The sequence below is a fragment of the Atheta coriaria genome, unplaced genomic scaffold, assembly GCF_025399875.1.
Source record: "Atheta coriaria isolate IRGN ID8LTWV9N9 unplaced genomic scaffold, Caltech_Dcor_3.1 hic_scaffold_10_pilon, whole genome shotgun sequence".
Lineage (NCBI taxonomy): Eukaryota > Metazoa > Arthropoda > Insecta > Coleoptera > Staphylinidae > Dalotia > Dalotia coriaria.
The window spans coordinates 4,707,984-4,728,231 of NW_027045452.1; the positions used below are offsets into that span (position 1 = coordinate 4,707,984).

General features: G+C 39.5%; 1 protein-coding gene and 1 long non-coding RNA gene across 5 annotated transcripts in view; one reads left to right on the forward strand and one right to left on the reverse strand.

Annotated features, from left to right (window-relative positions):
* The window catches only part of Tomosyn (syntaxin-binding protein tomosyn), a 62,945-nt gene that overhangs the window by 37,280 nt on the left and 5,417 nt on the right, over positions 1–20,248 (forward strand). For 2 of the 4 annotated variants that reach the window (XM_065313218.1, XM_065313219.1), the window contains exons 3-15: positions 9,702–9,899; positions 9,962–10,096; positions 10,158–10,221; positions 11,423–11,633; positions 11,697–11,772; positions 11,837–11,991; positions 12,260–12,554; positions 12,615–12,951; positions 13,029–13,162; positions 13,219–13,420; positions 14,188–14,935; positions 18,934–19,050; positions 19,118–19,652. In XM_065313218.1, the coding sequence (XP_065169290.1) occupies positions 9,702–9,899; positions 9,962–10,096; positions 10,158–10,221; positions 11,423–11,633; positions 11,697–11,772; positions 11,837–11,991; positions 12,260–12,554; positions 12,615–12,951; positions 13,029–13,162; positions 13,219–13,420; positions 14,188–14,935; positions 18,934–19,050; positions 19,118–19,652 (3,207 nt within the window). Of the gene's footprint in view, positions 1–9,701; positions 9,900–9,961; positions 10,097–10,157; positions 10,222–11,422; positions 11,634–11,696; positions 11,773–11,836; positions 11,992–12,259; positions 12,555–12,614; positions 12,952–13,028; positions 13,163–13,218; positions 13,421–13,664; positions 13,680–14,187; positions 14,936–16,315; positions 16,467–18,933; positions 19,051–19,117; positions 19,653–20,248 lie in introns of all 4 variants that reach the window. The other 2 variants (XM_065313220.1, XM_065313221.1) reach the window with 2 other exon arrangements.
* On the reverse strand, positions 17,220–18,940 carry LOC135800102 (uncharacterized). The gene is made up of 2 exons (XR_010550102.1): positions 17,688–18,940; positions 17,220–17,632 (listed from the first exon to the last, which is right to left on the reverse strand). It is a non-coding gene; the product is annotated as an uncharacterized lncRNA (long non-coding RNA).

The following is a 20,248-nucleotide window of genomic DNA, read 5'->3' on the forward strand; positions in this document are numbered from 1 at the left end:
ACAACGTACACCTTTGCGAAACCTTGATTTCTAAATTTAGCAGGGCGACGTTAACAACACTTTACGACTTCCGTTCGCCACACGGAAACTTCCACCAGCACCTCCACTCAGATATAATACAAGTTATAACTTCTCTACGCTGAATGTACGCTCAAATTTTAATAAAACCAGTTTATCCTTATTTTTTCCAATATCACGACGACTTCGTGCAACCACGTTATGTTCGAGCCATTAAAATAAGTGGTGTATCAGATATACGAGTGCCTGAAGCACCAAAAGAAAGATTGGTAGAATATAAACGAGATGCAGATTTTTGCCTTTATTATAAGAATAAAACATTGAAAAGCAAGCGGATTTCGCACAGTAAATGTCGAATTGGGGTTGGGAGGTAAAGCGGATGTGTTTGCGAGATGGCGTCGCAATCGACCGGATGTGAACGAGGCAATCCAATCAGTTGGCCATTAAATTTTCATAATATCAAAATGCAATTGGCGACGACGGCGACGATTTTACATCTTTGGAGAGTGCAATGAGAAGCTTTTTCTGGTTTTTAATGACGAGGATTACGATTACGAATGGTTTGCCATTAGTGTAATTGCCACGTGATATTTTAACGTTTTATCCCACTCGGAGAGGACTTTTAAAGCGAAAAACATGAGATGCAAATCACTTAAATTAAATTTTTTGTTGTGCATTTTTTTATTGAGATAATAATGCGAAAATATACGAATATAATTTAATTTAATATTCACGAGGATACTTAAGTATAATATTGTTATTTAATAGAGAAATATGTTTATAAAATGCACAAGTGCACTCAGCATCCGTGTTATTAAGCGATTTTTAAGGTTTCATTCGCAGGATAATGAGGCTAATGATGATGCTAATTGCGTATTATGCCGGACGAACTACGAGTACTTGCACAGCTTGCGCAGTCTGCATCTAAATTGCAACTTTTTTACTTACTTCTAGTGCACATTAATATAAGTGCACTTGAAAGCACACTAGATGATTTATTTCAATATAAATAAAGTTTCTTTAATGCGGAGTTCAAGTTCAACTAGAGTTTCCAGCGTAACTAATATCCGTTTTCGGTATCTGTTTACATTCTTTGCCATCTCCGCTTTTCCGTATATTTCCGACAGATTCAATTCGTTTTATTCAACTTTGTTATTTACATTTGCGCAATAATTCGATGCTAATATTAAATTTCTGAAATTCTAAACTTGCGCGAAATAAGCACCATATGCAATTTAATATATGTTGAAGCATCTGGAGCTTGAGATGGGTGGAGGTATTTAACAGTAGTTTAACAGTATTTAACAGCTTTGAATGCTTACGTTCAGTTTCTCATTCACATTTCGCTTGGCACACTTGGTTGCGGTTTGAAGATTACTCCATCTATAGAATTCTCGTAGTCATGTGTTCATGTGGTAGGTATATAAAATATACGTGCAGCGAATATCGTTAGATGACAACATTGTATCTCTAGATGACTAGATGATTCTAGTTACATGGACATGAATTCAATTATGAACCTCCCTTATTGTATCTTAACATATGTACAACTGATACAGACATACAGAACATTTCGGTTTTGCATTTTCAAAATTATGAACTTGTTAGTATAATAATTTGTGACTACAACATTTGTTACACTAATGATAGCAAGTTAGGCGCTTCATAATTGCCCAATTAAGAAAATTCTGAGTACTAACATTAAGTCAGCTAATTAGCACTTTTCCCAGCTGGGGATAATTTAGGAGTATTAAATTATAATCTAAAATTAAGTTTTAAATCATTCACCAATACATTCAAGCTTTTCAAAACTTTGTCACTGGATTAGTTTTATGTTTAGATTCTTGTATGGAGGTTTTAGAGGTTAACATTACGAGGTTTGTGGGGTTGAAAGGTATTTACAATGTTGAGTGCAGCTTTGCACTCGCCTGTAGGTACTTGTAGTTGTACACCGGTAGCCCGCTTCGAATGCAAAACATGTATGGGATGCGAGGCATGTGCCAGGTCGACATTTCACGGTGGCTGCCTGCGAGCTAAAGCACATCTACAAGAAGTCTCCAGGGAAAATCCAATTCTTCGCAGTAAAAGGATGTACATAGTTACCTTCTAGGAATGGAATACACAAGTCATTGGAGTTATTCCAAACATTGACATAGGATGGACTTTTGAATGCCCCGAATTCCATTAGCTCTTATATTTAGACAACCAAACGTACACACATAAAATAGTTAGAGCATACACGCTTAACGAGCTGTATCTTTCGTGGTTGGGTTTTATTTCTATTTTTTAGTTCAAGTGCACGACGACGGTCATTATGGCACCTGGCGAGAAGTTGAAGAACTTGCACGTGGAGATAATTACGTTGAAGCATGGAAAAAGTGTGTACAACTGGAAGTCGTGGAAATGGGCGAAAAGTGCGGCGAGCGTTAAGAGTGTGGAAAGTGCAACGCGCTTGTTCCCAGCACTCGTAATTCAGACCATTCAGCAAGACAACCACTTCGTTAAATTTTATGAAAGGAACAAACACACTCATATACCCACATTCTTCTTTTTATACACGGATATTTTTTTTGTTATACAACTCTAACATACAGTGAGTTTTTTATGTGGTGCGTAACAAGATAAATGTTGTGTTTTTAAACATTACATTACTAAGACAAATGACTTCTGGTGAAAGCCCGGAGGTGTTGAAAAGCATTCCGTCTCTCAAGAGTTGGGATTGATCTTTGCACGGACAATGCGATTCCAAGACTGTGGATTCAACATCCGTGTCCAATGCTATAACAACAACCTGCTAAGGAACTTTGTGCTTTCAGTTTAATGCTCCGCTGCGGAAGCAGATTCCTAACTAAACAACCTCAAAGTTGAAGATAAAAGAGACATAACATAAAATAACAAGATATTTTTTTGTCAGTAGATGCGAAAATTAAACAATAATTCAATGACAAGGTAAATAACTTTTTGCGCTGATTTGATATTACTACGGATACACTTGTTTGATGCCAGATTCAATTTGTTTTGTGCCTCGCTTCTTTTGATCTTGTAAAACAGAAAGATTCTATCGTGCAGTTGTTGACAACGCGGTCTCAAGTTAGGAACAAAAAGTCTCTAGATTCTACAACCTCAAAGTGATAATGGCGAAACACGACGCCTACACTTTTAGAACTTTTTTTTCATATTTTTCTTCAAGGTCTCTGTTATCATATTTCATTACAAACAAATTGTCCTTGGTTTGTTTTTATCGCTTCTTGTAGTACTTTGTATGAGATTGTGTCAGTAAAGAAGATAAAGGCCTCGCAATTGAGTTCGCACGTAGCTGTCCGCTTGGCAGTCGATTTCGGCATGTTCGACCGTCATTTTCAGCCGTTTGGGGGTGCTTCAATGTTCACCGTTGAGCCTTGCGCCCGATGTACCTAATGAGGCCCGATGGCAAATTGGTTTAATCGATTTTGTCAACGTTTCGGTACGGATGAACCCTTGTATGCCATTGGGGAGACAATTATACTTCTAGAACAATCGATAAAACCGACCAAATCTTATTTCCGCAAAAAAAAAATTCAGTAAAATTAATTGAAAGTGATTTAATTAAAGATCAACCCATTTTATTTGCAAGGGTTGTATTCATTTGTAAAAAAAGAAATCTGCTTCTAGTTGAAATCACTTACAAACTACGAAGTTGGGATTTGAATAAATCAACAGTTTTGACCTAGCGAACAAGTAAACAAACCGTGGAAGCACTTCCAATTCTGTCATCAGGTTCACTTTGAATTTTCCGTCACGAAAACACTTGTAGAAACTTATTCGCCACAATCGCATTACTTCCTTCAGTTTAGCATCAAGTTTGCTTGATTTTGCAGCACTGCTTTGGATAAGATTATTTTGATCTTTAGACTTGAGGTTATGTGGTTTTGAGGTATTGTCGATTGGCTATTCTGTTTGCAATCATTATTCTGTAGTCTCAAAGCAACTACCTAGTGGAAAGTCGTTTCATTCAACATTAACAATTTTGTTCAAAAGCGCATTACCCTTGTGGGCGTCTGGGTTTGGCGTCGTGGCGCGCCATTAAGATGTTTCAGACACACTGTTAATATTGTAAACGGCGCAACCCTCATCACACACAGGATACATTCATAATTACACAGTCTGCAATGATAAAAAAGTATTAAACCCGTGCAAGAAACTTGACAAGGGTTTGCAACGACACAAAATTAATCTAAAGAATAATACAAACATTTTTTCCAAGTTTTTTTTGTTAAATCTTTTTGTGCACCAGACTGTTAAATCCAAGAATTCTGGTTACTTGTATTCGTATATTAATAATGCACCAGTGGCGTGATAGCCAATTAAAAGTTTATTGCATGTTGCCAATTGCAACCTTTGCTAGAGAATGGCATACACCCTACTTGTTTGCCGAACAAAATTGCATCGAAACTCAGTTTGTATGCGCGAAAGTTACAAACAGTGTAAACAAGGTATAGGGCAAGTGCACAAGAGTTCAAAGTTGATTTTCATTGTGTTATACATCTTTTTTATGCTTGCATGAATACTAAAACAGTTTGATTATAAATATAAAAGTTTGTAGGTGACTGAGAGTTTAACTACTTATAAACAGTATTTTTTTATATAGTTTTCTACGTTTTTATTGCATATGCAGCGAGAAAACATTGATTTTGACATTGGCGGGCATGAAAACCTATATTGTTGATTTATTGCCCTTCATAAAAGCAGTCCCGATACAAATTGTGCTACGTTGGCGGTGTGCAAATACCCCATCCGATGAAAAAAATGCATTATTGAACATACATCAACCGTGGGATTGTTATATGGACCAAGTTTTAACGTTACGATCCACACTGGCCGCGTTTTGCTTAGTGCTATTTTGGTATTGTAGCATTTTATTTGATTCCCAACGAAATTTGACAAATACTTTATGTGCGCAATTTGATTTTGGACACTTGACGCGTATCATCATTGCCAGCACTTGATTTGATAGCATTTCGGTAATCTAATATAAGTACTGAATTTTTTGTCGTTCTTATTAACACCAGACGGTGATAAAAGCCTACGCAAACAACTTTTATTAAAAGCTGTAAAAATGCCACATAAACGTGAAAAAGTGTGCGAAAGAAATCAGAGAAGAGTTTGCGTAACGTAATCCGATTAAAATCGGGCGCGTTAATAAGCTAATTGAAATCGCTTTTTATTCTGTCAAATTTAGATTACCATGTTAAAAATATCGTATTATCTTTAAAATGCGCACGTGCATGTGTGGTATGAAAAGCGACTGGTTACTCGACAGAATAATTCCAGTGGGGATTGATGTATCAATCAAAATCGTGGATTTCGCCGGCTCGTGCCGCATGACACGTTCCGTTTCCATTCCGTTTCATTCCATCAGTCTGAAAGCGAATGAAGCACATACGCTCACATACACATACGCCGACACACAATGCTCAACCTTCACATGTTCGCTTCTTAAATGTTCAAAGCCTGGCTCAAATAATCAATGCTTACGTGCTGCAAACTGTAGTAGCGACTAAATCGAGCCAAACTAAACATAGCGAAATAGTAGAGGTGGGAATTGGAGTAAAATGTGAAAATGTTTGAAACGTGCTAGATAAGCGAAAAATGTGGAAAATCCACATTAGACAAATAAGCGTTTATGAGATCAAAATGAACATTTTCTGAATAAGAAAAATTTGTATTTTCGATTAGCTATAGACTTTGTTTATTGTGTAAACTTTTCGAGTATGTTTTTTTTTATATTGTGCACACTTTAAGCATAAAATATTAAAATCCCTGGTGGGAAATTAAACCGGAAATTGAAAATCACAAAATCCCTGGGTTTGGGCTCATCCGTTCGACTACCTACTACATTTGCTATGAATAATAAACGCGGCTTTTAAACAAGGACGGAAGTTTTAAAACTAATAACGAAATTTTATCTTTTGGGGTGATTTATCGACTACTAATATAACGCAAACTTAAACGTGAGACTATGTAGAACAAAATTACAATCTAACTGCTCAATTTAGTTAAAATTTTATTTTTTGTATTTTTTTATTTGTATTTCCTAAGCGATTTGTGTGAAATTCGAAACTAAAGTAAAAGCGCGTACCAGCCGCGATGATTTCCCATGCGGAAGTTTCTGCAAACACGACCTTCAGAAATGTAATATTCTTCAAACACCATGCCAAGCGGCCCGCAAATGTGAAACGAACAAAAGCAGAAATCGTGATGAGAACGATCATTATTATTATGATTATTATCATTCCAATCGGAATACACTCGCGCCGAATAACAAATGCAAAACTTTGCTCACCACGGTTTGCTTTCGCATTCAATATTCGGAATTCAGTATTCATCATTCGCAATCGGCATTTTCGGCAACCTGAAAATTGAATATCGATCGCTCCCGTTTTATATAAAATATTAATAAGAGTGGCGACCTGTAGCGACACGCGCTCTTCGCAACAGGAAGAACCGGATGAAACATTAAGAAAATCCGTGACACGATAAAAGGACAAATAGGAAGTGCTCGGGGGGCTTGATTCTGTATTCTGTAACGATGCGCCCAAGTGTGAAATTTGCGTGCGCGAGTCTCAAACACGAAGACGGTGTGCGATCACGCGAATTACTCGTACTGAATTGATTTGTTTCGCCAGGCCGAAAATCAATTTAACAATTCGGCGCAAAATTTGAAAAATCTACAAATCCATCCGGTAGATTTGCGTAACACGTTCGTTTAGAACGAAAAAAAAAAGTTGTGTCCTTGGTGAGTTTTTATAAGGAGTAGACGTGATTATGTGTCATTACAGTGCGCGTCACGCTCGACGTCTTCGTTTGACGGGCGAGCTAAGTTCGGAAAATTTCGCAATTTCGTATCATTGCGCACCAGCGCAATAAAAATGCAAAATACATAAATTCTACGTCGCTCCATCGCTCCCAACGCCGCCGGTATCCACTTTATTGCTTCCTAGGAGCTTTTCCACCTCGCACGCGTTAGATCGCAACTATTGGAGGAAAATCAACGACACCTTGACAATGATCCAGCGAGTAAGCCATTCGATAGAAATTGGTTTGTGCAAAAGTGCATAACCGTGCACGCGAGTCATAAAAACTGACAATTTTCTTCATACACTTTTCTTTGAGCATACTCCTTATTCGCGTTTGCATTTATTTTACAGCGTACTCAAGACGAAAACATAAGACATACAACCGAAATTTACATTTTTTATGTGACAATTTGTATGACAACACAAGGCGTCGTCAAGCTGAAGCATCCCATCGTTTTCACATTCAATTGTCTTGTCACATCTTTTTATTAGATTCTCGACGCCATGTTGCGTCATCGCAACATCACGCCTATACATTTACGTATGACGAATAAAAAATGCAAAAAAAGAACGCGAGAGGTTTGTAACGTCTGTTGCCAACACATTATTTTTAGGTTATGTAAACTATGTAAGGTTATGTCGAAACAATTTTGAGATGGGTCGGGGGGTGAATTTACATCATTATCCTACGCGTTTAGAATACTAGTTCCTTTTTGAGGAAAGGGAAATAAAAAACATTTGTGGGGCTGGGAAAACTTGTGATGCCTATCGGGAATCCAGTTACCCATGGATCGTTTTTCAAGTGTCGCATTATGTGACAACAGGCCTAGGGTTGGTAGATAATCTCAATTACTTACTATTATACTTCTGGGCGGTATATAACTATAAAATATCAAAAATTATAAAGTGGAATATAATATCTTCTATATGCTCTTGAACTTCACAGTTCAAAGCATCAAGAACCACGGAGATCCGCTTTAAAAGCCTTTCGAATTTTTACACCTTGGAAATTATGCTGGAAAACCTAAGATAACATAAGCATAGGTGTTTCGCCCAACTGCAGGGACGAAGATAAGACGAAATAAAACGTTTTACCACCCCGGGTCGTCATCGTGACATGACGAGTCACACTTGAGCTTAAACCTTCTGTTAAGAGGAGTTTTTTCGTTGCTTTTCTTCCCAGTATTTTTCCTCGCCTTCTTATCTCGACACACCTCTTGTTGGAGGATCTGGAGGTGGGATTGTGTTGGCTTATATCTGGCGGATGTCGTTACATACAAACACACGCGAGCGGGCGGAAGATAATCGATAAGGATATAATGTTCGACAGTGATTTATGTTGCAGCGTATCCGTTTATTTATATTTTTTGTTGCGGCACCTTTGAGGCACGCTACAGTCGCAAACACACTCCCATGGGCCTTACTGTTTTTGTACTCGGCCCTTATTTTTTATTTTTGTTTGCTTTCGGCTATAAATCTCTTAAACTCGGAAGAACGCTACGAAAAGTGTCATCTACATATGATTAATTACCACGATATAGACCTACACATCCAATTTATTAATGAACCCGAATTTGTGACTGGGAATTAGAGGCAATAATTAGGTGTCTTCATCGTTTCAATTTGTACCTCTAATTATGCAAGCGTGTAGCAACTTGAGACGCCGTTTATGATTCAATTAAACTCAACAGCCACGCTTGCATGTTTGGCTGGTTGGTGTATGTACAATGCTTCGTGTGAGCAGCCTGAAGATGGATGTAAACATCATTAGAGATTGTTGTTAGCTCGCGTTTCAGTTTTGGGCGCTGCCTACGCTCATCTTCGCGTTACACGCTCTCAACAGTGCACCACTACGTATCAGTGGAACATTGAGAACTGGAAACCACAGTTCTGCGAGAGGTTAGATCAGACAAGACTAGGCTAGACAAGAATGTCAAGAGCAGTAAGTTGCCTTCGATGTTTGCCCTGACACTAAGTCATCCGAAGGGCTTGAAACTCGCAAAGCTTTATTAGGCTCGAGGGCAAGTTTTGACTTTGTGTCTAAGACACACATTGTTTCGGCATCCAGCGAGTCATATACTTACAAGTAGACTGAAGCCCCTGCAGGGAATGTCACATTGGGTTCAAAAACATGCCCACACTGATTAGAAGATGATAAGTCTTTGAAACTAGATAAGACCTAACAAAACATTTGGAAAACTTTAGTACAACATGGGTCTAACCTTGATAAAAGTAGTTAGACCACAATTTAAGCACCGAATTATGATTGTAACACGTTGCGTGGTACTTCACCAATGTAATTCATAAATAACTCTGAATGAAATTGGTGTTTACAAAGGTCACTATATGACCATGGTCAGATTCCGGATTTTGATTGTGGTTCCGTATGAAATTGCCTCGCAATTGAGTCGCAGACTCCCCGGCACGCTGCCAACCGCGATAATTAACAAGCCTCACCTAATAAACGCCTGGTCGGGGGGCGCTTTATTGGGTCGGTATTCTGCGCGCGCATAATTCGCTCGCATCAAGTCATCCATGTTGTGATTGGTAATTACCACCAACTAAGCCACTGCATGCCCGCTTCCCCAACGGTTACATGTATGCAGTCCGAATTGAATTAGAGGTTTAGTGTATACCACTAATTAATTGGATGTTGCTAATTAGCTAAAAGTTTAATATCATTGCGCACCAATATTGGTGATGATGCGATCCAATTTGGAAGCGCTGTTTGAACTGCTCCAAGTTGGAAGTGATTTGAACCCCCACCGGACGGTATATAGTGAGTTGTTGTGTTGAGCTTTCACGTCACGTCTGTTGGCGAAATTTTCCTTAATGTTAGCGGTTCAGATTCGGACAGGCTGGTGTTGATGTGCATGTTCGACACGACATGGAAGGCCCGCCGGGCAGTGTGGCCGTGATGCAGATCGTCTTCCTGGTCAACGAGGGCGCCCTCATTACGGCCACCGCCGAAAATACCATGCATTTGTGGAACTTTCGACAGAAGATACCACAAGTTGTGCAGAGTCTTAAATTTCAAAAAGAACGGTAATATTTTTACATTTAAAGTTATTAGTAGAGTTGTTTAATTGATGGTTGATTACTTACAGAATAACGTGTATGCACCTTCCTCTTCAGTCCAAATGGCTGTATGTTGGCACAGAGAGAGGCAACATTCATATCGTGCACATCGAAAGCTTCCAGCTTTCTGGTTACATCATCAATTGGAATAAAGTTATTGAATAGTAAGTGGACATTTCACTTGTGCATTGTAAATGTCATGCTAAAATTATATTTTATATCCAGTTCAAGGAAAACACACCCCGGTCCGGTTGTGCATTTAAGTGATAATCCATTAGACGCTAGCAAAGTAAGTAATTTTCCACGTAAATTTTAATATCGCGTAAGGACCTGACACACTTAAAGCTCCAGGATATAAAAGGAAACTTTCACGACTTCCACTCTCTTCTAATACCATCTAACGTCTTGAGATTTTTTCACAGAGAAAGCTTTTCATGTTTTCTACCCGGTAACTTTATAAAGTTTTTAATTCTTAATGATTATATTTAACATGTTGCGAAAATGTAGTTTCAACTTGGTTGTAAAACAATTTCCATTCGTAATTTCTTTGAATATTACATGTGTTGATCAGGCAAAGTAAAAGTTGAAGCCTGTGGGCGGCGGAAAACTTGGAAATAATATTGCCACAACTTGCGCATAAATATTTAAACTTGCAACGAAATCCTTTTTATGCTCCTTTGGCGCACCATCCGTTTCCTGCGCGCTGCCGCTGGCATTACCCTTGAGTTTCTTTCATCCTCATCTCGATTCCCCGTCCTACGTCCTCGTATCCTGTTTGAACCTCATCCCCTAAGTCAACCCTGACTCACGCCAAGCCAATATTCGTTACGTTCTTCTTTCTCGTTGGATTCAATATTAAACTTTCTTTATTGAAAACACATGCGGGCAGATAAAGAACAAATGTATCGGATGAGTAGCTTTCCAAGTTGGGGGTTCTTCAAATATGTACGGGAATTTTAAGAGGTTTTGTTTTCTACTGTTTTCAACTATTTTTGTCTGTCTCAAGAAAGCGAATCATAGAGTGAAGAAGAATCCCGAAATGAGTATCTAATATTAACAAAAAGCAACATGGCGTTTGATCCTCTTGATAGTTTGGAAATATTTCAATTTGTGCTTTCTTCGGTCTGGGAGGAAATAGGTTTGAGTTTCGTTTGTTTTATTACTTTAATACGACTGAGAAACAGGTGAGCCCATCACAAACATCCAACGTCAGATATTCAATTTTATATTTTTATCCTCCTGCCCAGCACTCCTGAGGGATTGGGCCATTTTCCGCACCATTTTTATATTTATTTCCACTTTTCTTTTTTTACATTTTATTCCCTTGCTCAGGACGTTGATGGAATATAAATGAAATCGTTAATGTTAACTTCAACTTGTCGTGCCTGGACCGAAAATTACCTTGTGATTTTCTAAGCTTTCGATTTCTTTTTATACCCGGCGTTACGTGGACGTAAGCACTAATGCCGAATGGCGGTGGTGTGTTGCAGTTGTTAATAGGTTACGAAAGCGGGCAGGTCGTCCTCTGGGACATGCGGAGCAAGGTCGCGGAAATGCGGATCCAGACGGCCGACCCAGTGCGATCCATCGCGTGGCACTACGAGGGTAAGCAGTTCATGTGCTCGCACAACGACGGCTCCCTCACCACGTGGGCCGTCAAGACACTGAACAACAAGGAGATTCACATGTCGAGGCCTCATGGTAACATGAAAATTTCCTAAAAATTTATTCTATCTAATCTGTAAATGTATATTTTCTGCGCAGCTAAAGTTGGCAAAGATGCCAAAATTGAGCAATGCAAGCCAATACCAAAAGTCGAATGGAAATCTTCAAAAACAGGGTATTCTATTAAGTGGATAATAAAAATTGATTGATACTAAAAATTGTTACGGTTTGCATTTCAGTGAAGCATTTGTGATATTTTCCGGCGGTATGCCCTATGACCAATCCGGTAGAACGCCCAGTATAACAGTAGTGCATAGTAAAACGACAACCGTATTAGAAATGGAGCATCCAGTCATAGATTTTATAACGTTATGCGAATCTCCTTACACTAGCGGTGAGTAAAACCTTTATTCTACGTGTCGTAAAGTAAAACTCACACAATGGTTCAGCAGACACGTCGCTTCACGCGCCATTTGTCTTCAATGCCCGTGGTGTAATTATGCCTTGCAATATCTATTCATTAATCGGCACGCAAAGCATTTTCAAGGTTTTTCCGGCTAGTTTACTCAGAAAATCGATAATCCTCGAAGTGGAACGTTCTGTGTCCCATCTTTCAAATTCACTCCTTTATTAGATTTAAACCGGTAAATTTTCGGTTGCAGATTTACAAGAACCGTACGCGATTGTCGTGCTCCTGCAGAATGATCTTGTTGTGATGGACCTACAAACAGCTGGGTTTCCTTGCCTCGAGAACCCTTATCCGATGGACATCCATGAGTCTCCAGTGACATGCTGCAACTACCTGGCCGATTGTCCTGCCGACCTTATACCTGCTTTTTATTCGGTGGGGAGGGCAGGCGCGGCAAAAAGGCAGGGTTTTTCAGAGATGGACTGGCCCATCTGTGGAGGCAAGTGGGCGTCGCCGTCTTGTAGTTACAGTGAAATTATTATGACTGGGTATGTCAATTGTACTCATTTCGTGCATAAATATCTAAAAATATTCAAAATATTTTGCAGGCATGCTGATGGCAGTGTTAAATTCTGGGATGCCAGTGCTGGTACTCTGCAGGTCCTCTACAAGTTGAAGTCGGCCAAAGTATTTGAGAAGCCGAACAAGCGGTCGTTGGACAGCGACGAGGAACCGTTTGCTGTTCAGCTGATCTCGTTGTGCCCCGAGTCCCGGAAGTTGGCCGTGGCAGGCGCGTCGAGTTATGTTATTCTCTTCACGTACAATAAAAAGGATGCGAACGACGATGTCACCGTCCTGGAGATTCCGATTGTTTACGAAAATCCGGATGAAGGGGCTTGCTCGCCGGACATGCAGATAGACCTTTGTGATTCTGACAATAAGAAAGTAAGACATCAGCCAAGTCTAAATCATTTCTAACACGTCATCTAATCTTCACTTGTGCCATGATTCATTTTTTGCAGGAACTAAAGGTTCGTACCGGAAATCAAAAGAAACCAGCGGGATTCCAAGCGCAGTTGGTTTGTATCACACCATGGAGCAATGGAGAACCGCCCAGTCACATCGCAGCGTTAACAATTAATAGTTCTTATGGATTGTGAGTAACTATATTATAATGTTTGCCATTGAGTAAAAAATTTTATTGTGTTACAGAATGGCTTATGGTAATGATGCCGGCATGGTAATAATCGACATCGAGCAGAAAGTCTGTCTACTGAACATTGGCAGTCCTGATCTTTATGGTGCTCAGGATCCATATTCTCGGGCACCTAGGAGTCCTAAGCGAGGCGGAAATGGTGACACTCTTCCCATCGACCGAGACGACCGCCATCCACGCAGTCCGAGCATAGATCAGGTTAGTTATTCGTTGTAAATGTATTTCGCTTTCTTCAACGTGTCCGCAAATTTGGTAGTATAATGCCAAAACCACGAGAACAAATGGCCTCACATAATATTTATACTCAGTTTCCTCAAAACAACATATATCCCGAAATAAAATCCGTTTTAGTAGGTTAGTTGTTAGTTGACTATTAATAAGAACGAAAAACAACGAACAATTTATTAATGCTCTCACTTCTCTTTAATCTCTGCCGTAATAGGAGTTTAGGAACAAGGTAAAACACGTAGTGGTTTTTGTAACTAATTGCTGTAATGAACCACCCGTTACGAATCGTTTTATCCCTTTGGTTTTATTTTTAGAGAAACTCTTAAGACTCATATAGTAGAATGTAATTTTTTGCGTAGTTTTTTGTTCCTTTTATTTATACGTTTTTATTCTCAAACTTAACTTTGGCGTAGTCAACCGTAGATCGATTTTGTTCTTCCAAGTAAACTCCAACAGAAGTAGTGACCTCCTATGATGGTTCAAACAGTTCACGAATATTGAATATGAATAATTCGTGCATTGTTTGTTTTCGATGTTGGTAATATTTGACGTTACGACACAAACAATATTTTATAAATATTATGTGAGGGGAACTTGCTTAAGTTGCGATTGCATTTGGTTGCACCTTTTGATGACTTTAAATGACAGCTACATGAATATTAAACAACTTACCTTAAACTATACAAACGGAAGAGATGATTAGGGAACAAATCGAGATAAATGTGGGAATGCCTTAGATCGCGTCGCCGGATTCCCCACAATCCCCCTTATCAACTCCCACCACGCCACATGCGCCACACTCTTTCGACACGGTCCCGCCCTTGGTGCTAGCCATTGAATCCAAAGACCGGAAGTTACCCGCCGACCTGGATGAGGAAGACGAGGAACCGCAGATACCGACAACCCAATGCCGCCGGAAGTCCTCCGCTTGGAAGCCTCTCAATATCAAACGCCGACTGAGCAAGGTGGACCTCAAAATCAAGTCGACATTCTCCAGTGATCGTAAGCGGGGGTCAGTGTTTCTGCCACGGCCCAGTTCGCCTCACAGCGACGAATACAATTCTGATGACAATACAATTGTGGAGAATGCCATCTTCAACGTCCCCACTCCTTCAACAAACAACACTTCGAATACGAGTACGAATAGCAACAGCAATATGAACAGTTCCGAACATTTGGACGAAGTTGCCGGTGTCCCGAGACCCACCCAATTGAATCTCAATCAGGAAGATGACCTGCCTTTGAAGCCGCCCCGGTTTCGGCGGAAAGATCAATTCCAGCGATTGATGTCAGTGCCGAATATTAAATTACAACGAAATGATCTGAGCAAATTGAGGGACTTGCGCGAAGCGGCCAATCATGTGTCGCCACCCGGCATAGCCGCGGGAGCAAGTGGCTTAGCAGGAGGTGGTGGAACCGGAAAACCGGAACGCGAGAAAGACAAGGCGGAGCATTCGTTTGCCGGCAACCTGATGAGGCGTTTCAGTAAGTCTTAACTTCAGCGCAGATTAAAACCAGACCTAACACACTTTAAATTGTCCACGTCACTCCGCCATCATCTGATGTCGGTTGCGATGACGCTAAACTAACAACCGGTGGTTAAATCTCATCTTATCGCAAGACATTGATGATTAACGACCTGATTGACTTGATTACGCCTAACATTTCCTATTGCGTAGAATTTGTCGTTCGTTTTTGAAGCGTTTATGAATAATGATTATTTGGATAATCGTCTCTCTCTCTGTCTCTGTTCGTCTGTCTCTGTCTCTACTTCTGTATCTGTATGTCACACGCTCTTTTGTATTCTCTCTATTTTAATCGAATTTGCTGAAGCGTAGAATTGGATTGACTTGACATGAATTGGAAATGAATTGACATTAGTCGTAGTTATATATTGATTGATTGATCGCCCCAACAACAGACCAACAAAGTGAAAACTATTTGAAAAAACAACATGTCTACCGGAAATTGAACATTTGACAGACCCGAATACCAACCTATGAAAACTGAACCACCAAACCACCATCAATGAAACGTAGATATGCAAATTACAAAACCACTCAACCACGTGACATCCAGACATCCACTATAGTTTACAGCTTTTGTTTCATTTTGATTCTTTTCGATTATTTCGTTGAATTCTTTTGTAACTTAGTGAAACCGTTGCTTTTTTATGCTGCTTTCGGTTCGTTTAATGAATCTTAATGAAATATGAGATATTTGTATATATATACAGGTTTAAAGAAGCGCATAATTGAATGAATCATTGATTTTGTGGATTCAATTTCTAGGTTATTTGTGAATATGTGTTTTCCAGCGGACGATTTGGGGTTTGTGACTTTGTTGCACGCGGTGGCTTTGGTATGTGCTGGCGGACGAGTCGAGCAGCGGCCAGAGGGCGCGTCGAAGTGGTAAATGATCTTCTTGGAGATCGTGGATTTGTAGAGCTCGTGTGACTGATTAGATATGTTTGCAAAATCTATGAAATCATGTTTCTCATTCCTGTAGCGTCACTCAAATCTCTGTACTTTATAAGTCAGTATGTAGCTTTTGTTTGATTCTTGAGGTTATGAGTGGTGTGCTATTCGAATGTACAACATGGCGGCTTGAAATAACAGTAGCTCACACCGCAAACTTGTAAAAACTGACAACAACGTAGTAGATCTGGCGCTCTGCTTGCATTCGTCTTGTAGCCACCGCACACACACTCACACGTGTGTCATAGATACAAGAGAAAGTGGACACCGGAAAGCATCGCCCACCCCCCTTCGTAACCCTTTGTTCTTCTGATGTGTTCTGATGTGTTGTGTTGCTCTGTCGGCGCGGCCGTGTCTGTATGGTGTGTTGTCTGATTGGCCCCTGTAGATAAACGGCGTGTGCAGCCCGGCGTCCGGCGGCGGCTGTCAGAGTGGCGGCGGTGGAGGCAGCATCGGCAGCGGCGGCATGGGCGGTCAGCTGGGCGGCGGCGGCGGGACTCGCTCCCGACCCGACCCGCCGCGCCGCTCGCGCTCGCAAGGTACTCGCAAACTACACAAGTGCCTCTCGACGGCCAGCTACTCGGAGGAGTTCGCGGTCGTCGATCCGATCGTCCGGCCGGCGCTGCACGCCGGTGGCGGCGGCGTCGGCGGCTCGTGCACGACGCTCGCCAATCAGAGACAGCAGCAGCTGCTCGTCGCCACACGACAGTATTGCAGTTTTGGTAGTACACAAGTCACCCAAAAACCCTATTCAACCCTCCAAATAAATCTGCTTCTTTTACATTCGACGCCATGTTTGTTTTTATATCGACATAACCCGATTCATGATCATCATCATCTCACAAAGACGAGATTTTAACTTTTATGATATAAAAACAAATAATTTATTTGGAAATTTTAAAGCAATAGCAATAGACTAATCTTTCAGGCAGATATTTACAGATAATTAATTTTATCATTTTAAGTTGTTTTTTGTTTGTAAATGAATCGATGGTTTTTCTGCATTTGCATCCGATTCAGGCCACACCTAGTAGTTTGCACAATTTCTATCTCTCTCTCTCTCACTCACTGTACCACGAATGTTTTGGTTTTGACTTTCACGAGTTTCACGAAGATTGACGAAATTCACTGATACCACCAGTAGTGTGCATTCAAATGAACAATAATCACCTAAAACTAAATAAAAATGGCACGTCTTCGGACACGCTGTATAATACTACTTCTATTCTAGGTGTCACAAAAAACAATTTTTAGAAACGAATTATCTATGCTTCTCAAACTCACATCTTAGATTATTTTCGATAATTTATTTAGATGGCATTCTGATCACATCACGCTGAAGAACTCGACGATTCTTTTATGGTTTTTCAGATGATTTTAGCGACATATTCTGCATGCATAAATTTAGATTTATTGTTGAATTTAAGCTGCGATTCTTTCACCGATTTGTTTGTTCGTCTTCTTCCTGTGTTGCGTCGTTCTTCGTTTGTATGTTCGGCATAAGCAGGCCGAACTTGTCGTCACGTTTATTTCCGTTTAGACATTTTCTTCTTGGGTTTCTCATGTTTTCTTTCACATTTCAAAGGTGACTGATGTACTATCCAAAACTTTTCTTGCTGTTCTGATTGTTCACTTTATGATAACGATTGACTAAAATTCGTATTTTTCGCAAAAGAAAATAACACTTCATATTCAATTTGTTGACCTGTAATACCGTTGAAGTTTTATTTTCTTACGAAAAATACAAAACTAAATGTAACCTTTTGCTCCCTCTTAAATGAACTCTTAAATAATTGATGCTTGTTCATTTGATATTACCATTGATATTATATTTACCATAGTTGGATTTGATTGACATTTTGGATTTGACACGTTTGCCAAGTTGTCCATTTTTAACCCATTTTGAATGTATAAAACGCTTTGAAGAGCAAGATGAAAAATGTTTACAAAATCCATGCGAAATATTCCGACACTGATTTACCGCCAGCCCCTCTGTATTTGTGTGTGTTGTGTACTTTGTCCGGAACTTTGTTGCGTTTTTTGTTATTACTTTGATATTTTGTTGTTTATCTTTGTCGCCAGCGCAGACAACTCGAAAGTTCTGTTTGATGTGTTTGATGTTTTCTTTCTTGCCACCAACGCCATTTTGTGTTTCTTCCACTAAATTCCGTTTTTTGGATTTGTTTGATGTTACCTTGGTTGATGTACTTTACTTCTCACAAAACAAAACTAAAAATAACTGCATGCGCATTACATTAGTTATATGAATGTGAATGTGACTAACATTTTGATGCCATATTCTAGCCATTGCAAAACAATTAATCAGAAATATTAATTATACGTGGTTAATATTTGAATGGTTGGAGTATTGCATTCTGCACTTGCATCCGACAGTTAATTTTACATTTTCAGTACCAATTATTGTGTTAATTATTGCATTCATTGGAAAATTTTGATATTTATGAAGTTTGCTAATGGAGCTATTGCTACTGCTTCAATAATTGAGAATGTATATACGCATGATTGATATTTTATGAGCATTTCTTTGAAATGTGAATAAAATTTTGTTCATATGAGTATATTGTATGGAATATTTTCGCAGCGTATATTTATTTTTCATTAGACGAATTCAGGGTAAGGCAAAATATTTCATATATGTAACAATTTTTATATTGCCCTATCCTGTCTTTTATGATCAATAGTAACTTGCATTTAGTTAAATTTATCAGCTTAGTTTTTACTTGTAATTTAATTTTTGAGGTTCTTTCTTTTTCACATAATTTAATATATAATTGTTTTAATATATTTAAATTTTGTAAGAAATTATCGATTTTGTAAAAATTGTGCTTTCGTCGGCGCATGCTTTTGATCAAATTTGTAAAGCGCAAAGCGCGCATTTTCGGTAGAACCTCAATCTTATAGTACAACTAGATCTAACTATTCTTAAGATAAGCCCCAAGTGACGACTGCGTATATTAATCTGTTTTGTTTTTATGGGCCGGGTAGATAAACTCGACAGTTCCTTTTCGCGCTCGCGCTCCAGCTCGATGAGCTCCTTGGAGAACATCACTTCTGAAGCCATCCAATGTTTGGCCTTTGCTGATACTTACGCCAAAAGAAATGGTGAGTACTTAAGACTCATGTTTTATAACATTTTAATTAATTCTTGGATTCTCCTTTGTTTTGATAGATCACAGTTATCTTTCACCCACACTGTGGGTTGGTACCAGTCTGGGTTCAGTACTAACCGTGCTGATATCACCTCCAGACCCAGATAGTAGATCCTCTCAGCCGGTGGTGGTTAGCCTTGTTGGTGTGACCATCTTCCGTTTGAAAGGCGCCATCCGAATGCTCTCATTCTTGGATGCGAGCGGCGACCTGATCCCTTCAAGTTATGAGAAGAGCAGATCGCGTCCATCGTCGGCCAGTCGCAACTCCAATCGCATGAGTCCCACGCTCGGCGAGAACAATCGAGAAAATTGTGACAAACAGTATCTGGTTATTGTCAGCGAGAAGCAGGCTCGGGTTGTGGGCCTACCATCACAGATCTGCAACTATCGGCAACAGATTGCTGATTCTGATTTTGTCGTCAAAGCTGAAACCGTCACCATGCGTGATTCGGTTTGTCTGTTGTGCTATGTCTCCACCGGCCATCTGCAAGTGTACAGCCTTCCTAGTCTAAGACCTCTAATTGACGTGGACTTCCTGCCACTCTCCGAGCTCAGGTAAGGTGTTTCTTGTTTCACTTTGCTTTTGATTCATTCGAGTTCCACGATCTATAGCTGCGCTGCACTCAATTTTCGATTTTACCTCTCTTTTACGAGCATTTTGAGTTTTCCTTGAATCTTCACTCTCACTCTGATCACACCATCAAGTCAAACACCTTACTTGATTAGCGACGATAATTGCATGCAGGACGCCAACTCCATCGAGGAATCATCATGATCGCCATCGAACCCACGACTTTTATTCAACCATCTGAGTGTTATTTTTGCTCTGCGAATTTTGAACATTTTCTATGTATTTACGATGAAAATTAATTTTTGGCGACCAGTTGAAGCGTAGATGTTGATTTCTTTAATGATTGGCATTTTTAATTCTCTATTTGCAATATGTTGATACATAGTTGTCATATTTGAAGTTATATTTGCAGTTTATATTCGATTGGTATTCTTGGTACGTTAACCACAAGCATCATCACCTAAAACAGATTAAAACCGAATAGATTAAACGAAACCACACTACCAACTCACATTTAAAACGTGATTAAACACAGTTTCTAGCGAGACTGCTAAAAGAATATTTTTAACACACGAAAATA